The 17,491-nt window shown below is 42.5% G+C and overlaps 1 protein-coding gene across 1 annotated transcript in view; it reads right to left on the bottom strand.

Annotated features, from left to right (window-relative positions):
- Positions 1-17,491, bottom strand: part of LPGAT1 (lysophosphatidylglycerol acyltransferase 1) — an 89,465-nt gene that overhangs the window by 22,077 nt on the left and 49,897 nt on the right. The window contains exons 3-4 of the mRNA XM_018576702.1: positions 3,743-3,861; positions 1,217-1,312 (exon numbers count right to left, since the gene is read on the bottom strand). Of these exons, the coding sequence (XP_018432204.1) occupies positions 1,217-1,312; positions 3,743-3,861 (215 nt within the window). The remainder of the gene's footprint in view (positions 1-1,216; positions 1,313-3,742; positions 3,862-17,491) is intronic.

Genomic DNA, 17,491 nt, shown 5'->3' with positions numbered 1-17,491 from the left:
GCAAACTGCAGTCCAGACATGGACCAAGTGGTGGTTCTGCGATCACCAACCTGCACCGGGTTATGGCTGGCTGACAGTGGATACACCGGCCTAGGAGTACCAGTGTACCCACCGCCAGCCAAGCCCCAGTGCAGCCCCCTGCACTTCAGTCGATGGTTGCGAAGACCGCCAGGCAGCCAAAAGCAACCAGTAACGTCGAAGTTCCCCCACCCCCAGCATTAGAGAAGGATGGAAAAGTATATGTTCTTCCATCCTCTACTGCAACTTGCTCCTTCTCCCGGGTCCCAACCCAGGTCTACCAATTAAAGCAGGTACGTAGGGACAATATAAAAGGGCACACGAAAGGGGACACTCTGATGGTGACAACTATTAGTTGGTTACCAACATTGGTTGTGATCATCAGAGAGCCCCCTTATATTGGCTGTCCCCATCAGTGTGCCCCCTTACATTAATTACGAAAGAAAGGGGGCAACTACATCGCACTGCACCCATAGATCTTCATGAAATGTGACTCGTGACATTTCAATAAAATTCTAACAAAAACAAATAAACAGTGCGATTCACCAGGATCAGCACTTTGCTGGGGAACGCTCACCAGCAGCCAAGCGTTGTACTGCAGCTGCTGGTGTGAACGAAGACTAAAATGGTGGACTGTGCTATGGACATGGACTGAGATTCAGACCTCTGCAATCATCAGACCTCATGAATTTTAATTCTAGCCCTGTTCTAGATCCATTTCTAGCCCTGTTCTTTAACCATTTGTTAGGACAGATCGTGTTCAACGCGTACTTGGACACAAAATTCAAAGTAAGGCATATGCAAAGCATGGTTTCTGAGCATACTTTAGGTAAGAACCTCTGTGCGGTTTTAACTGCAATCCAATAGTCACAAGAGCAATCGAAGCCTGAAAGTTTTCCAATCCTTTCTCTGTCATAGCCTTGTTCCCGAGCGTAAGGGAGCATGTGATCTCCTCCCGTTACTGTGCGCAGGACCTAGGTCAACCACTGTCATATAATTGAAAGAGTGACGGTCTCAGACTCCGCTGATTTCTGTGCTGGCTGCACAAGAGCGATGGAGAGCAGGCAAGGTTGATGCATGGACTAGGCGACATCACCCTGCATGGACTAGGTGACAGTGTCCTTTCTAACCGTTCCAATTGTGTTTTCATTTTCATTCATTTTCAACACAAAACCTCAGGTCACAAATCCTGGCTTACCTGTCGGATAAAAAAGTCTCCATGTACAAGGGACACGATACCAAAATTGGTATATTTAAATATATGGTCCATAAGCCACATCATCTGCTGAACCACCTGCAATGATACAATAATTAATGTATATTAGACAAGTGTTCTAGTCCAGGATAAACTATTGAAGCAAGCATATGTGGATGTTCTGGTAAAGGGAATCTGATCACATAAAACTGCATTCCTTTCAACTTTCAGAGTCCAATTGCCATCTGTGTGTCTGGAGGGCAATAATGACAATTTCTAGCACTGACACTTAAGATACGTGAGGTCCACTGCCATGCTTCAACAAATCCTAGAGCCAAATCTCCCCAATGCTCCCATGATATTGTGGCATGTGTTTGTTTTCATTTTGTCTTATTATGTCCTTTGCTGCAGAGCAACGAGGCACTGACCACAGTTCATGGATCTAATAGAATGGCGTCTGTATACAAGCAGTGCTTGCTGTCTGACAATACTGCCAGCGTAAAGTGGACATGGATTTGGTGAGCTTTATGCATGTTGAATGAAGCAGCACTGAAATCTCTCGCTCACTGCCACCTATGATCGTGGGAAGTCCAAATATGCTCATTTGTTACTGATCAGTGATTAAAAGTAATGAAGGCGACCACTTTTAAGTGTATGTTGAGGGAAAAATTATTTTCTAGTTTTGGATATCGTGGGGTAGAACCGATCAGGTTTTTACTCCAATCCAGGGCTCCACTGGAGAGATTCACCCTCACTTCTTGGCCTTCCGAAAACATTTTACTAGACAGAAGGTGAACGGAATACTCCAACAGCAACACAGATTTTTTTCTTTAGCAGAGAAGGGGAAGGCTAGAACCCCTGTCAAATCAGTATTTCTGTTTGTGACACTGTTGCATATTTTCTTTTACTTCCTCTGTGGTGAAACTGTGGTTAGCAGGGCAGGAAGTGAGGGTAAATCTCTCTAAGAAAGCCCCAGATACCAGTAAGAACCCAACAGAAGTTCAGATTCTCTTTTCTCTCTGTATGCAAAGCCAAAAACTTTTTTTTTTTTTTAGTTTTGGACACAATCTTCAGAAGGAAGACAGTAAGAGCATTTCAAGATTTTTCTCAGGACAAGTTTGCCTTTGGAGCCTATTCACACCATGATACTTCATGTGCATTAAATGCACAATGGATTGTTGTGGTGTGAATGGGCCCTTAAATGATATGTTGGAGGTGGATCATTTTGCAGCAGGGCTATGAAGCATATATGACAGCCAAGGGAGGTCATAAAGTCCTAGAAATCTACAATAGCAGCATGTGTGACTTTTCATTCAGCCGCCTGATCTCAACTCTACCAGAGATCATTGGGAACCTCTGAAAAGGGAAAATGTAAATAATTGGCCCTTATAAGTGTCTATACATCAGAATGTACATACACGCTCTACTTCATTCCAAGCAAACAATCAGCTTCTTTACTGTAGCTAGGGCCATGTAAATTATGTTGACTGGTTGCTAGAAGGGCAATAAGTCTTCCGCAATGTCACACAGAACATGGCCAGCAATGGCAGCCTCATATTTTGCTCATGAATGGTGTCAAGGCAAGAAGCAACTAGGAAACCAAACAAATAACTTCTTTCACATTTATTAATTCTATTCAAGCAGCTCTTAATTCACAGCTACTATTTAATATTCAGAGAAACCATCAGGTGTTAGGAGGCACTGGCTGAAATCCTACGTACATGACTCGGCCTTGCTGGATGGAAGTCACCAGTTCTGGTGCCATGAAGCATTGCTCAATATTTTCTAGTAGAGCCGCTAATTGACAGAGGGACATAGGGTCACACTCTAATGCAATTATTTACATTTGAGGGAGAGCTAAAAATAAAAGCAAGGACAAACTGCTTTACAAGGACGAGGGTCCTGCTGGTATTTATGAAAGGCATGCAGAAATGTGAAACCAATTTAAAGGGTCATCCTAAACAAAATTCATATTGCAGGAGAAGAAGTGCTCACTGCGTTCTTATATCTGTCATGGACACCAGTTGTGAGTTTTAAGTGTGGATTCCCAAGTAACTCACCAACCCCCCCACTGTATCACAGCCCATTCACCCCTTCACTTAGTGTTATGCAAGCAGCCTGTAATGGGTAGGGCCTGCTACGTCTGCTCTCTGCAAAGGCCATGTAAGGCCAGTGATGATGGCACCACTAGGTCTTCAACATAATCACTGGGTTTGGAAAGGCATTTAGTGCACACAAAATGCATTTATATCCATTGTGGCTATTATGGATATATCTGAAAAAGTTTTTTCGTGCTCGAAAATCTAGCTTTAAATCCCAGCACCACCCAAGAGGTTAAAAAAAGAATTACAAAACAGATAAACTACACAGACCCACCACAATGAATTACTCAGAGTGGTCTATGAGGGATGTTGGCTCTTCATTAATAACTCTTTATGCAAGTACACTGAACTGCAGATTGATTCGCACCGATTAGAAAGGAACAGCACAGGGAAAGTGACTGTCACTTTCCATAAAGAGACACCATACCCGGCCTTTGTCCTGTAAGCACATCATTAACGTGCACACGTCTCCTGTCGCTTGATGGTTCACCAGCATGACGGCTTCGTCTTCTGTGATCGTGTGGACGTTGTCACCCCATTCAACAACTGCAATCACAAGAAAATCCCGCCATTAGCTTGGTACTGCTAAGAGAAATGCTAGTAATAAAGACTTTAAAAAGGCCACCTGCTATTCGTGAAATAATTAGGGTTTAAAGAATAGAACAGGTGAGCGCACTTATTTCCCCTCCAACACTTAGCAGGCTGTGTTCTGAATTACAGTACTGTATTAGCCAAGCAGGGAACCAACATTGATAGAACTGTTAAAGAAAAGTAATAAAATGTGGGAATACTTATCAAGAAATTCACCCTCCAACAGCTGAAAGTACGACGACAAAATTAAAGGGATTAAATGAGAGGATACAAAGTAAATCTTTCATATATACAGTCAAATTGAATTTATCTTCTTAATGTTGACCAGAGGTAGACAAATCCATATGGAATTCAGGAGCTAGTCCGTCCAATCCATGAGCCAGCTCCTTTTACATCAACTAGAGAAAACCACAAAAGTTATGTGCCGGATGTAATTTTTAGGAAGCATTGGCGACCTGGCTGCCGGGATTTGTTCAGCTCTGATACAGACATACCAATTATTTACTCTGAGGGTTATGTCACTCAAGCAACTTTGCAGCAGAGATTTGTAGCGACGATAAATGTTTCTACTTTACTCTGGTAATTTGTGTCTGAATACAGAGTTGCTGCAGAAGTTGGCTACACTGCTTGTTAAGGTAACCACAAAATGCTGGTGTGCCCAGCAGGGTAGCTTGGGAGCCCACTCACACCAGGGCGGCTGCGGATCAGAGCGGTTTCCGCAACAATTTCAAAAGGGAGGTTTTAATTGCGTTTCAGCGCTGAAACGCAATTAAAAACGCCCCAAACCACGCTGATCAGCGCTGTTCCATTGAAAGCTGTATTTAAACCACACTGATCAGCACGGCAAAAAAGAGTCAGGGAGCAGTTCGGGCAGGGGGAGGTTCCGATCGTGTTGAGCCACGTGGTCACATGAACGGTCCCCATAGCAATGTATAGGAACGTTCATGTCGTCGGATCCGCACGGCCAAATCGTCCCGTTGTGAATGGGGCCTAAAGGCCTGTATATAGTATGTACCTAGGAGAGGGATTTCCCAGTGCACAGGACACGTTCGCCAACCAGTATGAACTTCTGTTGCTTGCCCTTTGAAAGATCCATCAGTGTCTAGTACCATACTTGGAAGTTCTGGCATGTTTTAAAATTCATGGACGCGCATTAAATGCACAGAGACGGGACCCTAGTGCTACCACTTAGCCACAATGCCCATATTCCTATGCCTACTGCATCTGTTCCACAAGACAGCTGTGTGAAGCAGATGGGAACCATACAGATTACATTTATATTATATATTGATATTATTTTCTCCCCAAATATGCATACCCATACCCCCACCTGTCCATCACTATGGTGTTTCCAGCAAACAACCTACTCTGGCGTTGCATTTAGAGGGATAGTCTCCAGGATTTTATTGAATAGTGGGGAATCAAACTGATGCACAACAGCAAATGCACGCGATAGGACAGAACAGTGTACAGAGCTGCACTTAGCATCTTGACCAGGAAATGGTCTGTCATTAGCAGAAATTTGACGAATGCACTTCTCAACAGTAATGTCATTAGCGTCGCTTTACATAGATTTCAAATTTACTAATGGAGGCATGTCCTTGGTAGAGGACCAGTACTGCCAAAGGGATAAGGCCAAAGGCGTAGGGCTGAGCAGGTCCCAATGGATAAGACATTTTCTGAAGGCTAACAAGTAGACATCTTATTCTTAAGAACCTATGGAGAAAAAGGCCACATTTGTACAATCCAGTGTATGCCTCAGCGTGTGCGTGCGTGCGTGCGTGCGTGCGTCTCTAGAAGGATAAGGAGGGGATAAATGATAGGCTTCATATATTTAAAAGTAATATTGTCCTTTAAAGCAGATAATGTGCTGATCAACCCCAGTGCTGCCCATATTCAAATCAAAAGAAGCCGCACAGCCCACCACAGAGCCCACCTGGGACCCCGCACAGCCCTCTATAGTTGGTTGCAGGCGGTATTGCTGTATAATGTATCGCTGGGATTTGTAATCCTCTATAGCTACTGGTATTCTACATTCCTGTATAATGTAATGCTGAGATTTGAAGTCCTTCTACATCTTGGGGTCAGTGGCAGAAAACCAGGGGTGCAGAAGTCTCAGCTGTGACTGGGCCCTGGCGCTCCACCACTGTCCTAAAATCATTAGTCTGTTTTAGAAAAACGGGGAAAAAAAGGCATCGGCGAGTGCTTCAGGAAAAGTATCAGTAATCTGGCAGGAAAAAATGGCATCGGTGAATCCCTAATAGAAAGCAATAGATTTCTCACCATACATATACAGTTTTGTGCAGGAAAAGGCAACTCAACAGACATGGTGTGAATAAGCCCTTACAGTTTGTTTGCGTCAAAGCCTCTCCAGCATGGTGTCTCACCCATGCTCTCTGTGTAGAAGCAGGCGTCTCTTTGCAGACAGAGCTTTCCAATCAGCAAAAGTCACACTCATTTGAGTAAAATGCGCTAGAAACACTAGAGAATGTTGTGCACTAACTATGCCGATATATGAACATGTTTTAGCTTGGAAAATAATGTGATGTAATGTGATTTTGGGTAAATCCCCCTAAAATGACGACTTGGGTTGAACTCTGGAGGGTTTGATAAGATGTTACGCTATTTAGGGGAAAGTCATTTTGAAACTAAAAATTTTACAAGCATGCATTACATGACAAAAAGGATTCCAAAAGCAATGTAGGTTTTCTAAAGAGCACAGCTGTTAGCAAAATTACCTGTCCATTCCCGAAACCTAGAAGGGAGCCATTCTGGAGGAGGAAAGCATGTGTAGGAGTCACTACTTTTACTCATTTAGTAGTAATGGCCATGCATTTCAGCCTGAGCTATTGAGCTTTGAAAACAAGCTTTTTTTCCCCCCAACAATGCAGATTAGGAGACCTAGAAATATTGTGAATCTGATTTGAAAGCTCCACCTGCTGGCTGTATATGAAAACACAAAATAGTCATAAGCAGCAGTTCATATTTACCTGTACAAAAAAAAAAAGTCAATTTTATTTTTTAGCCTCAACTATTCTAACTGGAATATATAAACCATTGCACAACACCTTTAAAATCCTCAAAATAGAAAGTGCTCACTTAGCGACCCAGATGGTAGATAAGCACTTTCATGTATTCTTCCACATGTAACGTATGGCTCCATTGTGCTGCACAGTGAGGACATCCTAAAAGATTCTCCCATTTCATAGTTCAACTTAATCGCTTTACATTGTATGTCCTCCTGCTTTGTGAGCTCAGCAGACATATCATCCATTTGTGAGCTTTCAATTATAACAAATGCTCCCATTATAAAGACAAAATTGGATTGTCTCAGGTCTAAAGGATGAGAACACTCTACAGATGCATTTCTACTCTGTCTGGGGGGATTCTAGATGGTATTTATGAACAGAATACTCTGCAATATATCTTACAAAGAAACACGCACCCACGCACTTTAAATTTATTTTTAATACAGGGTAAAAAAAAAATGGAACATTTAAATTTTCTGCAACCATAGCAAACCCATCCAAGAATTCCCATAACATTGCTCAAAAGGTCTGGTTCACAGTTTTTCAAATAAGTCTGCAAAAATGCTTGAAGCTAAATGACAGACATCCCCTGTGATAGGCCTTTCATCTTTGGCGACATACCTTCTAAGATTCTTACACCCATTAAGGGTATATCAAGGCTTCAAATGTTCTTTTTTTTTTTTAAACACCAAGACTGAACATAGCATTATACACTACAAGGCAACCCATCCACTGCTCAGAAGGTACAGGTAACGCCTACATCAATATGTAGAGAATAGAAGCAGGTAAAAATCCTTACAGCATATACAGTTCACCATGAGGGGATTGTTTTACCCCTCCATGTACAGTTTCCCAGTAAAAATGCTTTTTGATTCAATATAATCAAGAATTATCTTTTCATTTCAACCGACATTCAGCAATAATATTGTAAAGCATTTTGAAGGCATCTCAGAGCCCTTCTCATGCAAGTGCTATAGTGCTTCTCTCCCAGAAGTCTGCCATAGATTTTGGGATATCATTCAAGCCCGTTGCCTAGATTATGGCATCCCTGGCACTGGAACTCTAGCTTTGGTAAACGATTGCACATCTAAAAAGGGATGCCTTGGGTGCATGGTTGCTTATTACAAGAAAAGACAGACTAGTCGTACATGTATAGATATCTCTTGTTCAGCTCACAACATGTTTAATTTCACCTTAAAACAGAAGTAGATCTTTTGTACAATAGCCTGATGTTACTATTGTAACCACCTGCCATGATGTTCACATCTCTTCTGGGGGTTCCAAGGGCAGAATCTCCCTCCAGTAGTTTGTCTCTCCCACCCAAAAGACCAACAAAAGTGTCACTCACAGCTCAACTCTACCTTTTTTGCATTACACAAAATCTATCGTCGAGTGTGACACCATCAACTGACTTTGCACAAGCCATGGCTGCAGGGCTGAAATAAGAATTTGGGGACAGAAACCTCAGCAGTGGGGTCATCTATTCATGTGGGAAGCTTGAACAATTTCACCAGTTGTAAACGGCCTTAAAATGAAACAATTTTTTGGGTACAAATGGGCTTTAAATTAAGTTTGTCTTGACTCATATGTAGACTAACCCTGACAACCTCTCCTTCTGCAAAATGTGAGTTGCTTGGTTGTTGCACTCACCCGATAAGCTTCCAAACTTTTTGAGTCACCACCCCAAACACGCAGATCAGAAGATCTAATATCACTTGCTGCATTCTTATTTTGAGTCTGTAGTCAAAAACGCTTAGGCAACCAACATGTTCAAAAGGTAGTTCCAGTAGAGACATCCCCTGTATCTCTCACATGCCAAGCTTCCTTTGAGCGTTTAAAGTATATCTATAGTGGTCCTGTGTCCTAACGGGGAGATTTTCCTTCATTTCCTGTCTCAAAAAACTCAACAAGAAATGAGAGCCAATCTCTGCAAAGTAAGGAAAACCATCTCATACAGATGCACCCAACAAATGTCCTCATTGGAAGATTTCCCCTCTATCCATGACCCGGTGACAACACAAAATATTAGATGTTCCCAGCTTTCAGTCCTAATGACAATGTTCATCAGTAAAAACATGGTGAACCTCCAAAGCAGGGACACACAGTAATAAAAAAAAAAAAGCCGGGGACTCTAAACCTTTCCTATTATACTTAAAAGGGAAAAAAATGGCTTCAGATAAACGTTATTAGCACTAAATGATGTATGTTGACGTATATACGTGACCTTCTCCAACAAAATGCAGATAAATTGTTTCTCAAGGAGGCCAAGACAATTCTTCTTTCAGTCTGGCAGGACTGCCTTATAAGCCACTTTCTACACTCGCTAAAGACTATACACTCGCAGAACAGAGACCAGATACGCCCTAGTGAGGTCTGAATGTTCTCTGCTTCATTGTGGAAGCGCACAGATGTTCCTGTAATATCCCATCCAACTATGAAATCCTAAGAAATTAGAGTCACTATGCTTTTTATAGCCCGGGATCAGCAATTCCTGCAATTATTTACATCATCTTACCACTATGGCATCACAGAGATCCTACAAGAATTTTACTAAACGTTAGTTTATCAAGTTTATCATACATGTTGGCCGTCTCCCCTGTATTAACCGATTAATCGAACTTAATAATCGGCTAACTAATCGATTTTGAAAATAATCGTTAGCTGCAGCTCTAGTGTATAGTGTTATACAAGGTTAAATCTAATCTATGGCCAGCCATAGCCCTGGCAGCCTCCAGTGGTACTGCAGAGTACGGCTTTCAGTACAGGAATGAATGGGGCCATAGAACACATGGGCAGGATGAAGAGGACTCAGTGAGGATGTTTCCTAAAGACATTCAGCGATGGCATGTCCTCACGCCCAACACACAGTGTATTGGATGTGATGACCCAGGGGCCTTAGGCTGTTGGAGGGGGAGAACAGCTGGAAGGATAGTCTGAGAGCAAGCCAGCTACAAGGATCAGGTGAGAAGAACTTTTTTTTTTTTCGCCCCTAGCCTAAAACAAGCACTTCTGCCTTGCAGTGCATGAGTCCCCCCACCCCCTGCAAGGGTTACTAAATGTTCTTTAAATAGTTGGATTATTAAAAGCAGTTCTGGTATGGTAGGAAAGGAGAATTATGGGACAATTTAAAGGTGATGTCTTGTGTGCAAGCCAGCAGATTATAGTAAAAGGCAATACAGTCATCACATCAGCTATTAATATGGACTTTTTTGTCATAAGGCACTTTTACGGCTTTAAAGGCACACATTTACAAGCAGGTCTCCATGCAACCGCCATCAGGTTTTAGGGCCTAAGCTAAAAGCATCCAATATGATTTTATGACAAGTCACCAAGGGTCATGCTCAAAGCACAGGCATCTAAAGCAACTTGATTATTTTGAAGTTTAAATGTTTATAGCTCAACACCAGACACACAAAAACACAATTAAAGACAGCTATGTAATGATCAATAAATTCTGAAAGAACGGATACTATAGATACCAGAATCTGCCTTAATATTAGCTTTCTGTGACTAACTGCCTGGGAGGAGAAAAGGTAGCACAATAAACCAATTAGGTTTTACTGGACTGCACTGTCAATGTAATATTGGATGCTCGCCAACAGTAGTTCAAGTGATGCTCGCCTATAATACAAATCAGAAGACAAGTAGAGGATGACAAGGCGTTCTATGGGGACACCCCATACTGGGGGGAATTCATTAAAAGGCTTTGCATCATTTCTCTGGAGATATGGACCTTAAAAAACTCCTTGTGCAAAATTAAAAAAAAAAACCGTCACCAGTTTTGGTAGCTTTACCATCACTTGCGACAGATTCAGGAAGTTCCTAATTGCGCCACTTTAAGAATCTGTCGCTATGGCTGCAACAGGTTAATATGATCTATTTAGCTCCCTCATCAGATTGATTAGAAAAATGGTAGTAATTAAGACCAATTCTGATCTAGCATACAGAGAGATGTCAGTGCTCAGAATGAAGTATACTGTATATGTGCTGGAAGCTGTCAAGAACAGGACAACATCCCACTCCTGGCTCATTGGTTGCTAGGACACTGGGCCGCCAGCATCCTAGCAACCAATGACAAATCCCTGGCCCCATTCAGCTACTGGCCAGAGATTCTCCAGTCGGCAGCTAAATGTAAATAAAAGGGCCAGGATGCTGGCTGACATTATGCAAATATGGCCAAATTTGTTTAACAATGGCAGCCCCCACCAACAGGTACATGAAACTGATGTAAGCACCGACATTTGTTGTGCTAATGCACTACCGATGTATAAAGAATTCTTCTACTAGAAAGGATTCTTGCCTGTCTCCTCACCATCTTCTTTACCCCAAGCTGTGCATGCACACCTCAGTGCACAATGCCGGCATCTGCCGAGTGTCGGGAACGATTTATGTCATCCACACCGGCCAATCAAAATGGCCAAAAGACCCCTACCCGGAACACTAGATCAATACTAACAAGGGAGCTTGCGGACATCGCTGGGGCAGAGGCAAGTATAGGCGGAGTTTAGTTCTACATAATCAAGTAGTAATCACAGAATCTCAAATCGGTGGCCACCTGTCTGAACGAGCCCTAGCAGCTTACAAGTAGGGCTGAAACAACTAATTGATAAAGTCGATAATCAATAATGAAAATCGTTGTCGACGATCTTCTAACACATTTAGGTGCCAGTTCACATCTCTAGTATGTTTTGGCACGGTTAGTGTGGGTCTGTGGTGCCATTGACTTGAATGACATTGGCACACCCCCTCCCGCCCCAGAACGCAAGGAGGCTTCCACTATTCAATCCAGTGCATTCCAGCCACTATCCATGCCGGAACGCACTGGAGATCGTGTAAACCGGCCCTAAAGCCTGTGACACACTGCACACGGAGCCAAGCACAGCAAAGGACAGCAGTGGTGCGCTGAGCTTTGCGTGCTGTGTGTCTAGCAATATCCCCTCTCAGCTAGGCTAGAGCCGAGCGTGGCGAGATAAAAATAAAAATGTCATCTCCAGCCAATCGGCCCACACAGCTGAAGCCTTGCGTCAGGATGCAGATTCAAGCTTGCAGCCAATCGGGTTGTCTGGAAACACTTGGCACATATTTTGCATAGGGTTAAAATGCAACTACTTGACTTCACGGTTGGCATCCTGATAAACAAGATTATTCTCAAAACTGTACCAAAACGTTCCACAAGCACAGACTGAAATGCTTGCTGTAGGCCATAAAAAAACCCCCCAAAAACACAGACTGATATGCGGACAGATTATCAGGTCTCCTCATGATGAACTAGCCCTATAAATAAATAATGGCTATTAAAGAGTGTTATAATAGTTGCATATGCCCAACCCCCTCCCCACCCCCCAAAAAAAATTATCTCTCTCTCTCTATATATATATATATTTATTTAAATTCTCTGTGTGGTCAGGCATTGCATCTGTCAAAGTCCCTCACAGAACATACATGATGATAGATACTGCGAAAAGTGAGACATTTTCCGAGTCTACTGCAGCTTTTGAGCTTTGCTTCCTGACACATGCCTGAACTCTATCAGGCATAAAACTGTGCAGTATGCAGAGCAGCCAATCAGCATTCATTTTATACTTGCTTGGCTTCAGTAAAGTAGAATTCCAATTGGATGATATCAGTAATGTTCTTGTTCTTTGTACATGTGACTGTTTAAAAGGAAATGGCCAGTTGCCCAAATGTCTATAGTTTCAATACCGAGATTGTTGTGGCCACATCAGCTGCTCTGGGCAAAGATACTATAGCACCAATTATTAGTCTCAACCTATGTCGCCATTGTGATTTTAGTCCTTCACATATTACCACATAGATCGTTCTTCATCATTCATATTATGGCATCATGAGGTTTGTAGCACAACAATATGATCAGAGCAAAGCTGACCATACATTGCTCAACTTGGCTAAAGTTTGATCAGTCTGTGGCCCCGCAAGCACCCTTCTACTCAACAAAAATTGTCAATCAGCTGCAGTCACTGTTCGGTTATTCTGACAGTGATGAGGGCCAGCTGTCATAATACAATAGTCACTTCACTTGTACAACCCTCACTTGCATGTGATGATTACTATTGCCCTAATAGCAGAAAGTCCAGTTTATCTCCTAATGTAAGGGTGTGCAAAAAGTCCCATGAGGCATTGCAAGACTGACAGCTGTCCCTCCACAAACGGATTTCCCTCCGAAAACTCCTCAAGCCCTGATGAAGGGGGCCTGTGTGTTCCCCCAAAACGTGTTGGATTTTCATGCCGTTTTGTTTCTACCAATAAAAACTCTTTGGACTCTGTCTAGTGGAGGTCCCATTTTTATTTTTGCTACAATAGATTTCTCCAAGGCCCTTCCTTCAGTTTGGGGTCCCTTCTGTGGGAATACAGCTACACCCAAGCAATTCAACTCCATAATAGAAACTCCTAGTAAAATTATTGGGCAAATATGATTAAAAAAAGATCCTAGCGCCTCATACTCTTATGCTACCATAATACAATTGCCCGGCAGGTGGATGGGGGAATCAAGTGTGTGGGTTTTTCTCATTTAACCCCATTAGGAGATCCCTCCACGATGTTTATGCTTTTTGCTCATAACATCCATTTTGTAAAGCTATCCCTCTATTTTGTGCAGTTTCTTACAAGTGCTGAGCTTCTATTTTAAAGATTCAGAAACATTAAAAAAAAAGCAATAATCGCACTCTCCGTAACACAACACATGCTAATGAGAGCCACTTATAATTCAGGGACTCATTACCAAGGAAGTCAATGTACAGCTCTCTATTGGGCCGTTCCTTTTTTGTTATGCATGCTAGCTGGGGTACAGATGAAAGAAGACGAAGATCATGAATGTGTAATATAAGCAGGACCTCTGTGGCAATGAGATCATATATATATGATTGAGCCGATTAAAAATTGCATGGATGGCACAGAGGTGGAAATCAAAAACCGGAAAGATTTTTAGCACTTCAAAAGCAACCTCAAAATTTAAAGCGCGGACCAAACTGGGAATTTGATCAGTGAAAAGTGTGACAGAGCCATTGTATTTTAGGGGTTAACTTCACCATCAGATTTCACCAGCAAGTGGCAGTGCAAGGCAATTTTTAAAGCTGAACTCCGGGAGGAAAATGTAACAATACCATTGCAATGAAGCAATACAGCCTGCTAATTAGGAAATGATGAAGCATGGCCACACAGGAGGTCATCTCACTCTGCTCTCTTCAATAAACTTCCACTGTTACACTGTCCATGCAAAGAAGCAGATCACAGTTGGCTCAGTGTTGTGCATCCTCCTTCCCCAGTCTGATGCCCTGCAAGACGGGGTAAAGCTGGAAGCGAACCAGAGACAAATTCAGGCACCAAAACCAGTTTTTTTTTTTTATTTATACAGGGACCCTTCATCATGTCTGCTGGTGCCTTGTGGGTGTGCTGGCCACATATCTTATTCCTGCTAATTAAGCAAACATTTTCTGTACTCTTGCAGTGTTTGCTGGGGTAAGGAGTACCCTGTTTGACATGTTGCTTTTCGGAAATGTTCCTTAAAAAATTATTCCAGCAAATGTAAAAAATTAACCATTGCACTGGGGCTACCCCAACACTGCAAGGATTAACTGCTTCTTTTGGTCTACGGGTAAATTAACCACTTGCTGACCAGGTATTTACACCCCCTTCCTGGCCAGGCCATTTTTCAGTATTCAGAGCTGTAGTATTTTGACTGATATTTATTCCGTCATACAACGCTGTACTGAAAATTATTTTATACAATTTTTTGGTGACAGATCGAGCTTTCTTTTGGTGGTATATAAATCACCACTGGGGTTTGTTTGTTTTTACTATATTAAAAAGGAAAAATTACTGAAAATTCTGAAAAAAATAAGATTTTTTACATTATGTTAGGAAACTATTATTATTACTAGGGTTGCACAGATACCAAGTACAGTACTCGGTACAAGAACGAGTACCGATACTTTTGAGCTCCAAGACTAGACTAGAGAAAAATTCAAAAATTAGGAGGCAGCTGTCATTTGTAAGGAGCACACGGAGCTCCTGGGATTTGTACATCTCTGCTTTAATGTACGATTTTGTTTTTATAAATATAAATAAAGGGATGCACAGATACCAGTTTTGCGAGTACGAGTACTTACAAGTACGAGTACTGATACATTGTTTAGTGTCATGTGACAGTTTTATTAAAACAATACAGACTAATGATTTCAGGACAGTGGTGGAGCGCCAGAACCAGGCCCCAGCTGCAACCGCTGCAACCCTGGTAGTTCTCATGAAAATGCCAAGTATCTGCACTGGTACTCAAAGTATCTGTGCATCCCTAATTATTACCCAATTTTTTGGTAAAATATAAAAAGACGGGGTCACGTCTGGTAAATAAGCACCAAATATACCAAGCCTTAAAATTGCAGTCGAAAATCTACCTTACCCAAAATTCACCATAGGCGACGCTTTTATCGCTCATCAGTCTAGTGTTATCAGTGCTTAATGGCCCTAAAATTATTGCTTTCACTGCTCCCTTCTGTATGGGAGTACGTGGCCGTATGCCGCCCTATGCTCACCCCAACTGCAGGTCCGTGTGGGTGTCCCGACTCAGACGCAGACAGAATCCATCCCGTCAGCGTACGAGTACGGACACCCGCATGGACGTGCAGGGCGGGTGAGCGTAGGGCGGCATAAGACCACGTACTCCTATAGAGAAGGACAGGGGCTGCGTACTAAATCACACGCAGTACCCGTTCTTCCCAGGAGCTGCCCGATATGGCCGTACACGCAGCACGTAGCTGTACATGCCGGCCTTTTCTCTTGTAAATGAGGCCTAAAGGTTTTGAAACTATTTTGTCTAAAGTTTTAGTACTTTTCATTAAGCCGTATAGTCTTGGTCTTTAGGTAACTTCTTTAGTCTGTACCTACTACTGACTGACTAATGGTGTTTTTGTAGCTCGTTAACAACTGTTATGGACAGTGGGACCGGCAGAACACAAAGGGTTAAATCACTAGGGATTGAGCTTCTGGGGAGATCCTTAAAGGGGTTCTAAACCCTCCGGTTTTTTTTGCCTATATCTACTGCTAGCAAGCCGTAGATATAGGCAAAAAGTTTTTTTTTTTAAAACCCCACTTTAAAAACTTACCCTGTTTTCGTTGCGTGCTCCCGCCCGAGAATCCGAAACTGCTCGGGCAGCCACATGCGCAGTTCGGATTCTCGGGCGGGAGACGAGCAGAGACGCAAGATAAGTCTATGGACGCGCGCACCCGCATGCAGACACCGCTGGATCAGAAGTGCCAGCAAGCAGAGAGGAGTCAGCGCTGGATCGGAGAGCCACCGCAACGATGGAGGGACAGATGAAAACATCAGGAAAGAAGATCGGATTAATAAACTTTTAGCCCTTAGACCAAAAGGAGCAGTTAACCCTTGTAGTTTATGGGGAAAAGCCCTAACCCCATAGTTCTCCTTTAACTATTAAATGGTGATCTATTTTGATGCTCTTTGATCCAAGAAAAGCTGAAGGAAGAGAGAGTACCCTCTGCATCACCTCACTAAGGGGTCTTCCAGTAATTATGGACATTTTTCAAGAATCATAAAAAAAGAAACTAAAAACACAAGTTTTTTTTTTCCCCCAGACGCATCAGGCTTTGCAGAACGGGTTTTATTTATGGAGGATAAAGTGACAGCTGCATGGATTGGAGAATCAATGTCAGAAAGTTGCGGAATAATTGCTCTACAGGAAATATATTTTCTTCTGAATAAAATTCTGTTCCCACATAAAAAAAAACCTTCTACAGAACACAAAGCTCCATACACGACAACTCTTGAAAAGACAAAAAGAACTTTACTTCTTGACAATGTGAGACAGCAAGCTGTGCTTGTGATACCACTCAAGAGTAACAAACACTGGAGCTGTATTTATAGCAGACCTACGTATATGCCAGGCTGGAGTTCTCTTAAATCAACCCTGATATTCAGCACATGTATATAGACATTTGTATCCACATACATCTTCGGGCTTATTTTAACAGCTTCAGAACCTCCCACTATCAAAATACATCCTGTTCCTCATGTGGTTATACCAAGAACATAGCTGCTACTGCAGCCGTCTTCCCGGTATCATTTTAAATAGCCGGCAATCGCTGTTTAGATACAAATTTTACGTCATCTATACAGCTGGCAAAACCATTGTACGGTGCGGTGGAACGCGCGGCGCCCCCCCCTTCGCCGCCGGCTTCTCTGGGCTCCGCTGTCCCCCATGTGGGCCCGGGACCAGCACAGCGGATCTCTCCTCCCATCACTGGACCAGGAAGTGATGTGTATTTTATCACCTTCGGTGTCACTGTACATTCTCCAGCTCTTAGAGTAAGGAGAATAAGCAGATGTCTGCTTCATCAGCTTTTTTGGGGTACCTAGGTGACATTAGGGGTCTGAAAAACCCCTGATGTCTCCATAAAGAGGACCTGCCACACTATTTGCTATTACATAGAGGACTTGTTAGCCCCCTATGTGATAGCAATAAAGTTAAGGCTAAATGTAAAAATTTATCTATATCTATATCTATATCTATATATATATATAT

Source organism: Nanorana parkeri, unplaced genomic scaffold (genome assembly GCF_000935625.1).
Source record: "Nanorana parkeri isolate BGI_ZX_2015 unplaced genomic scaffold, ASM93562v1 scaffold1, whole genome shotgun sequence".
Lineage (NCBI taxonomy): Eukaryota > Metazoa > Chordata > Amphibia > Anura > Dicroglossidae > Nanorana > Nanorana parkeri.
The sequence above is the reverse complement of the archived record's forward strand: the minus strand, read 5'-3'. Positions and strand labels throughout refer to the sequence as shown.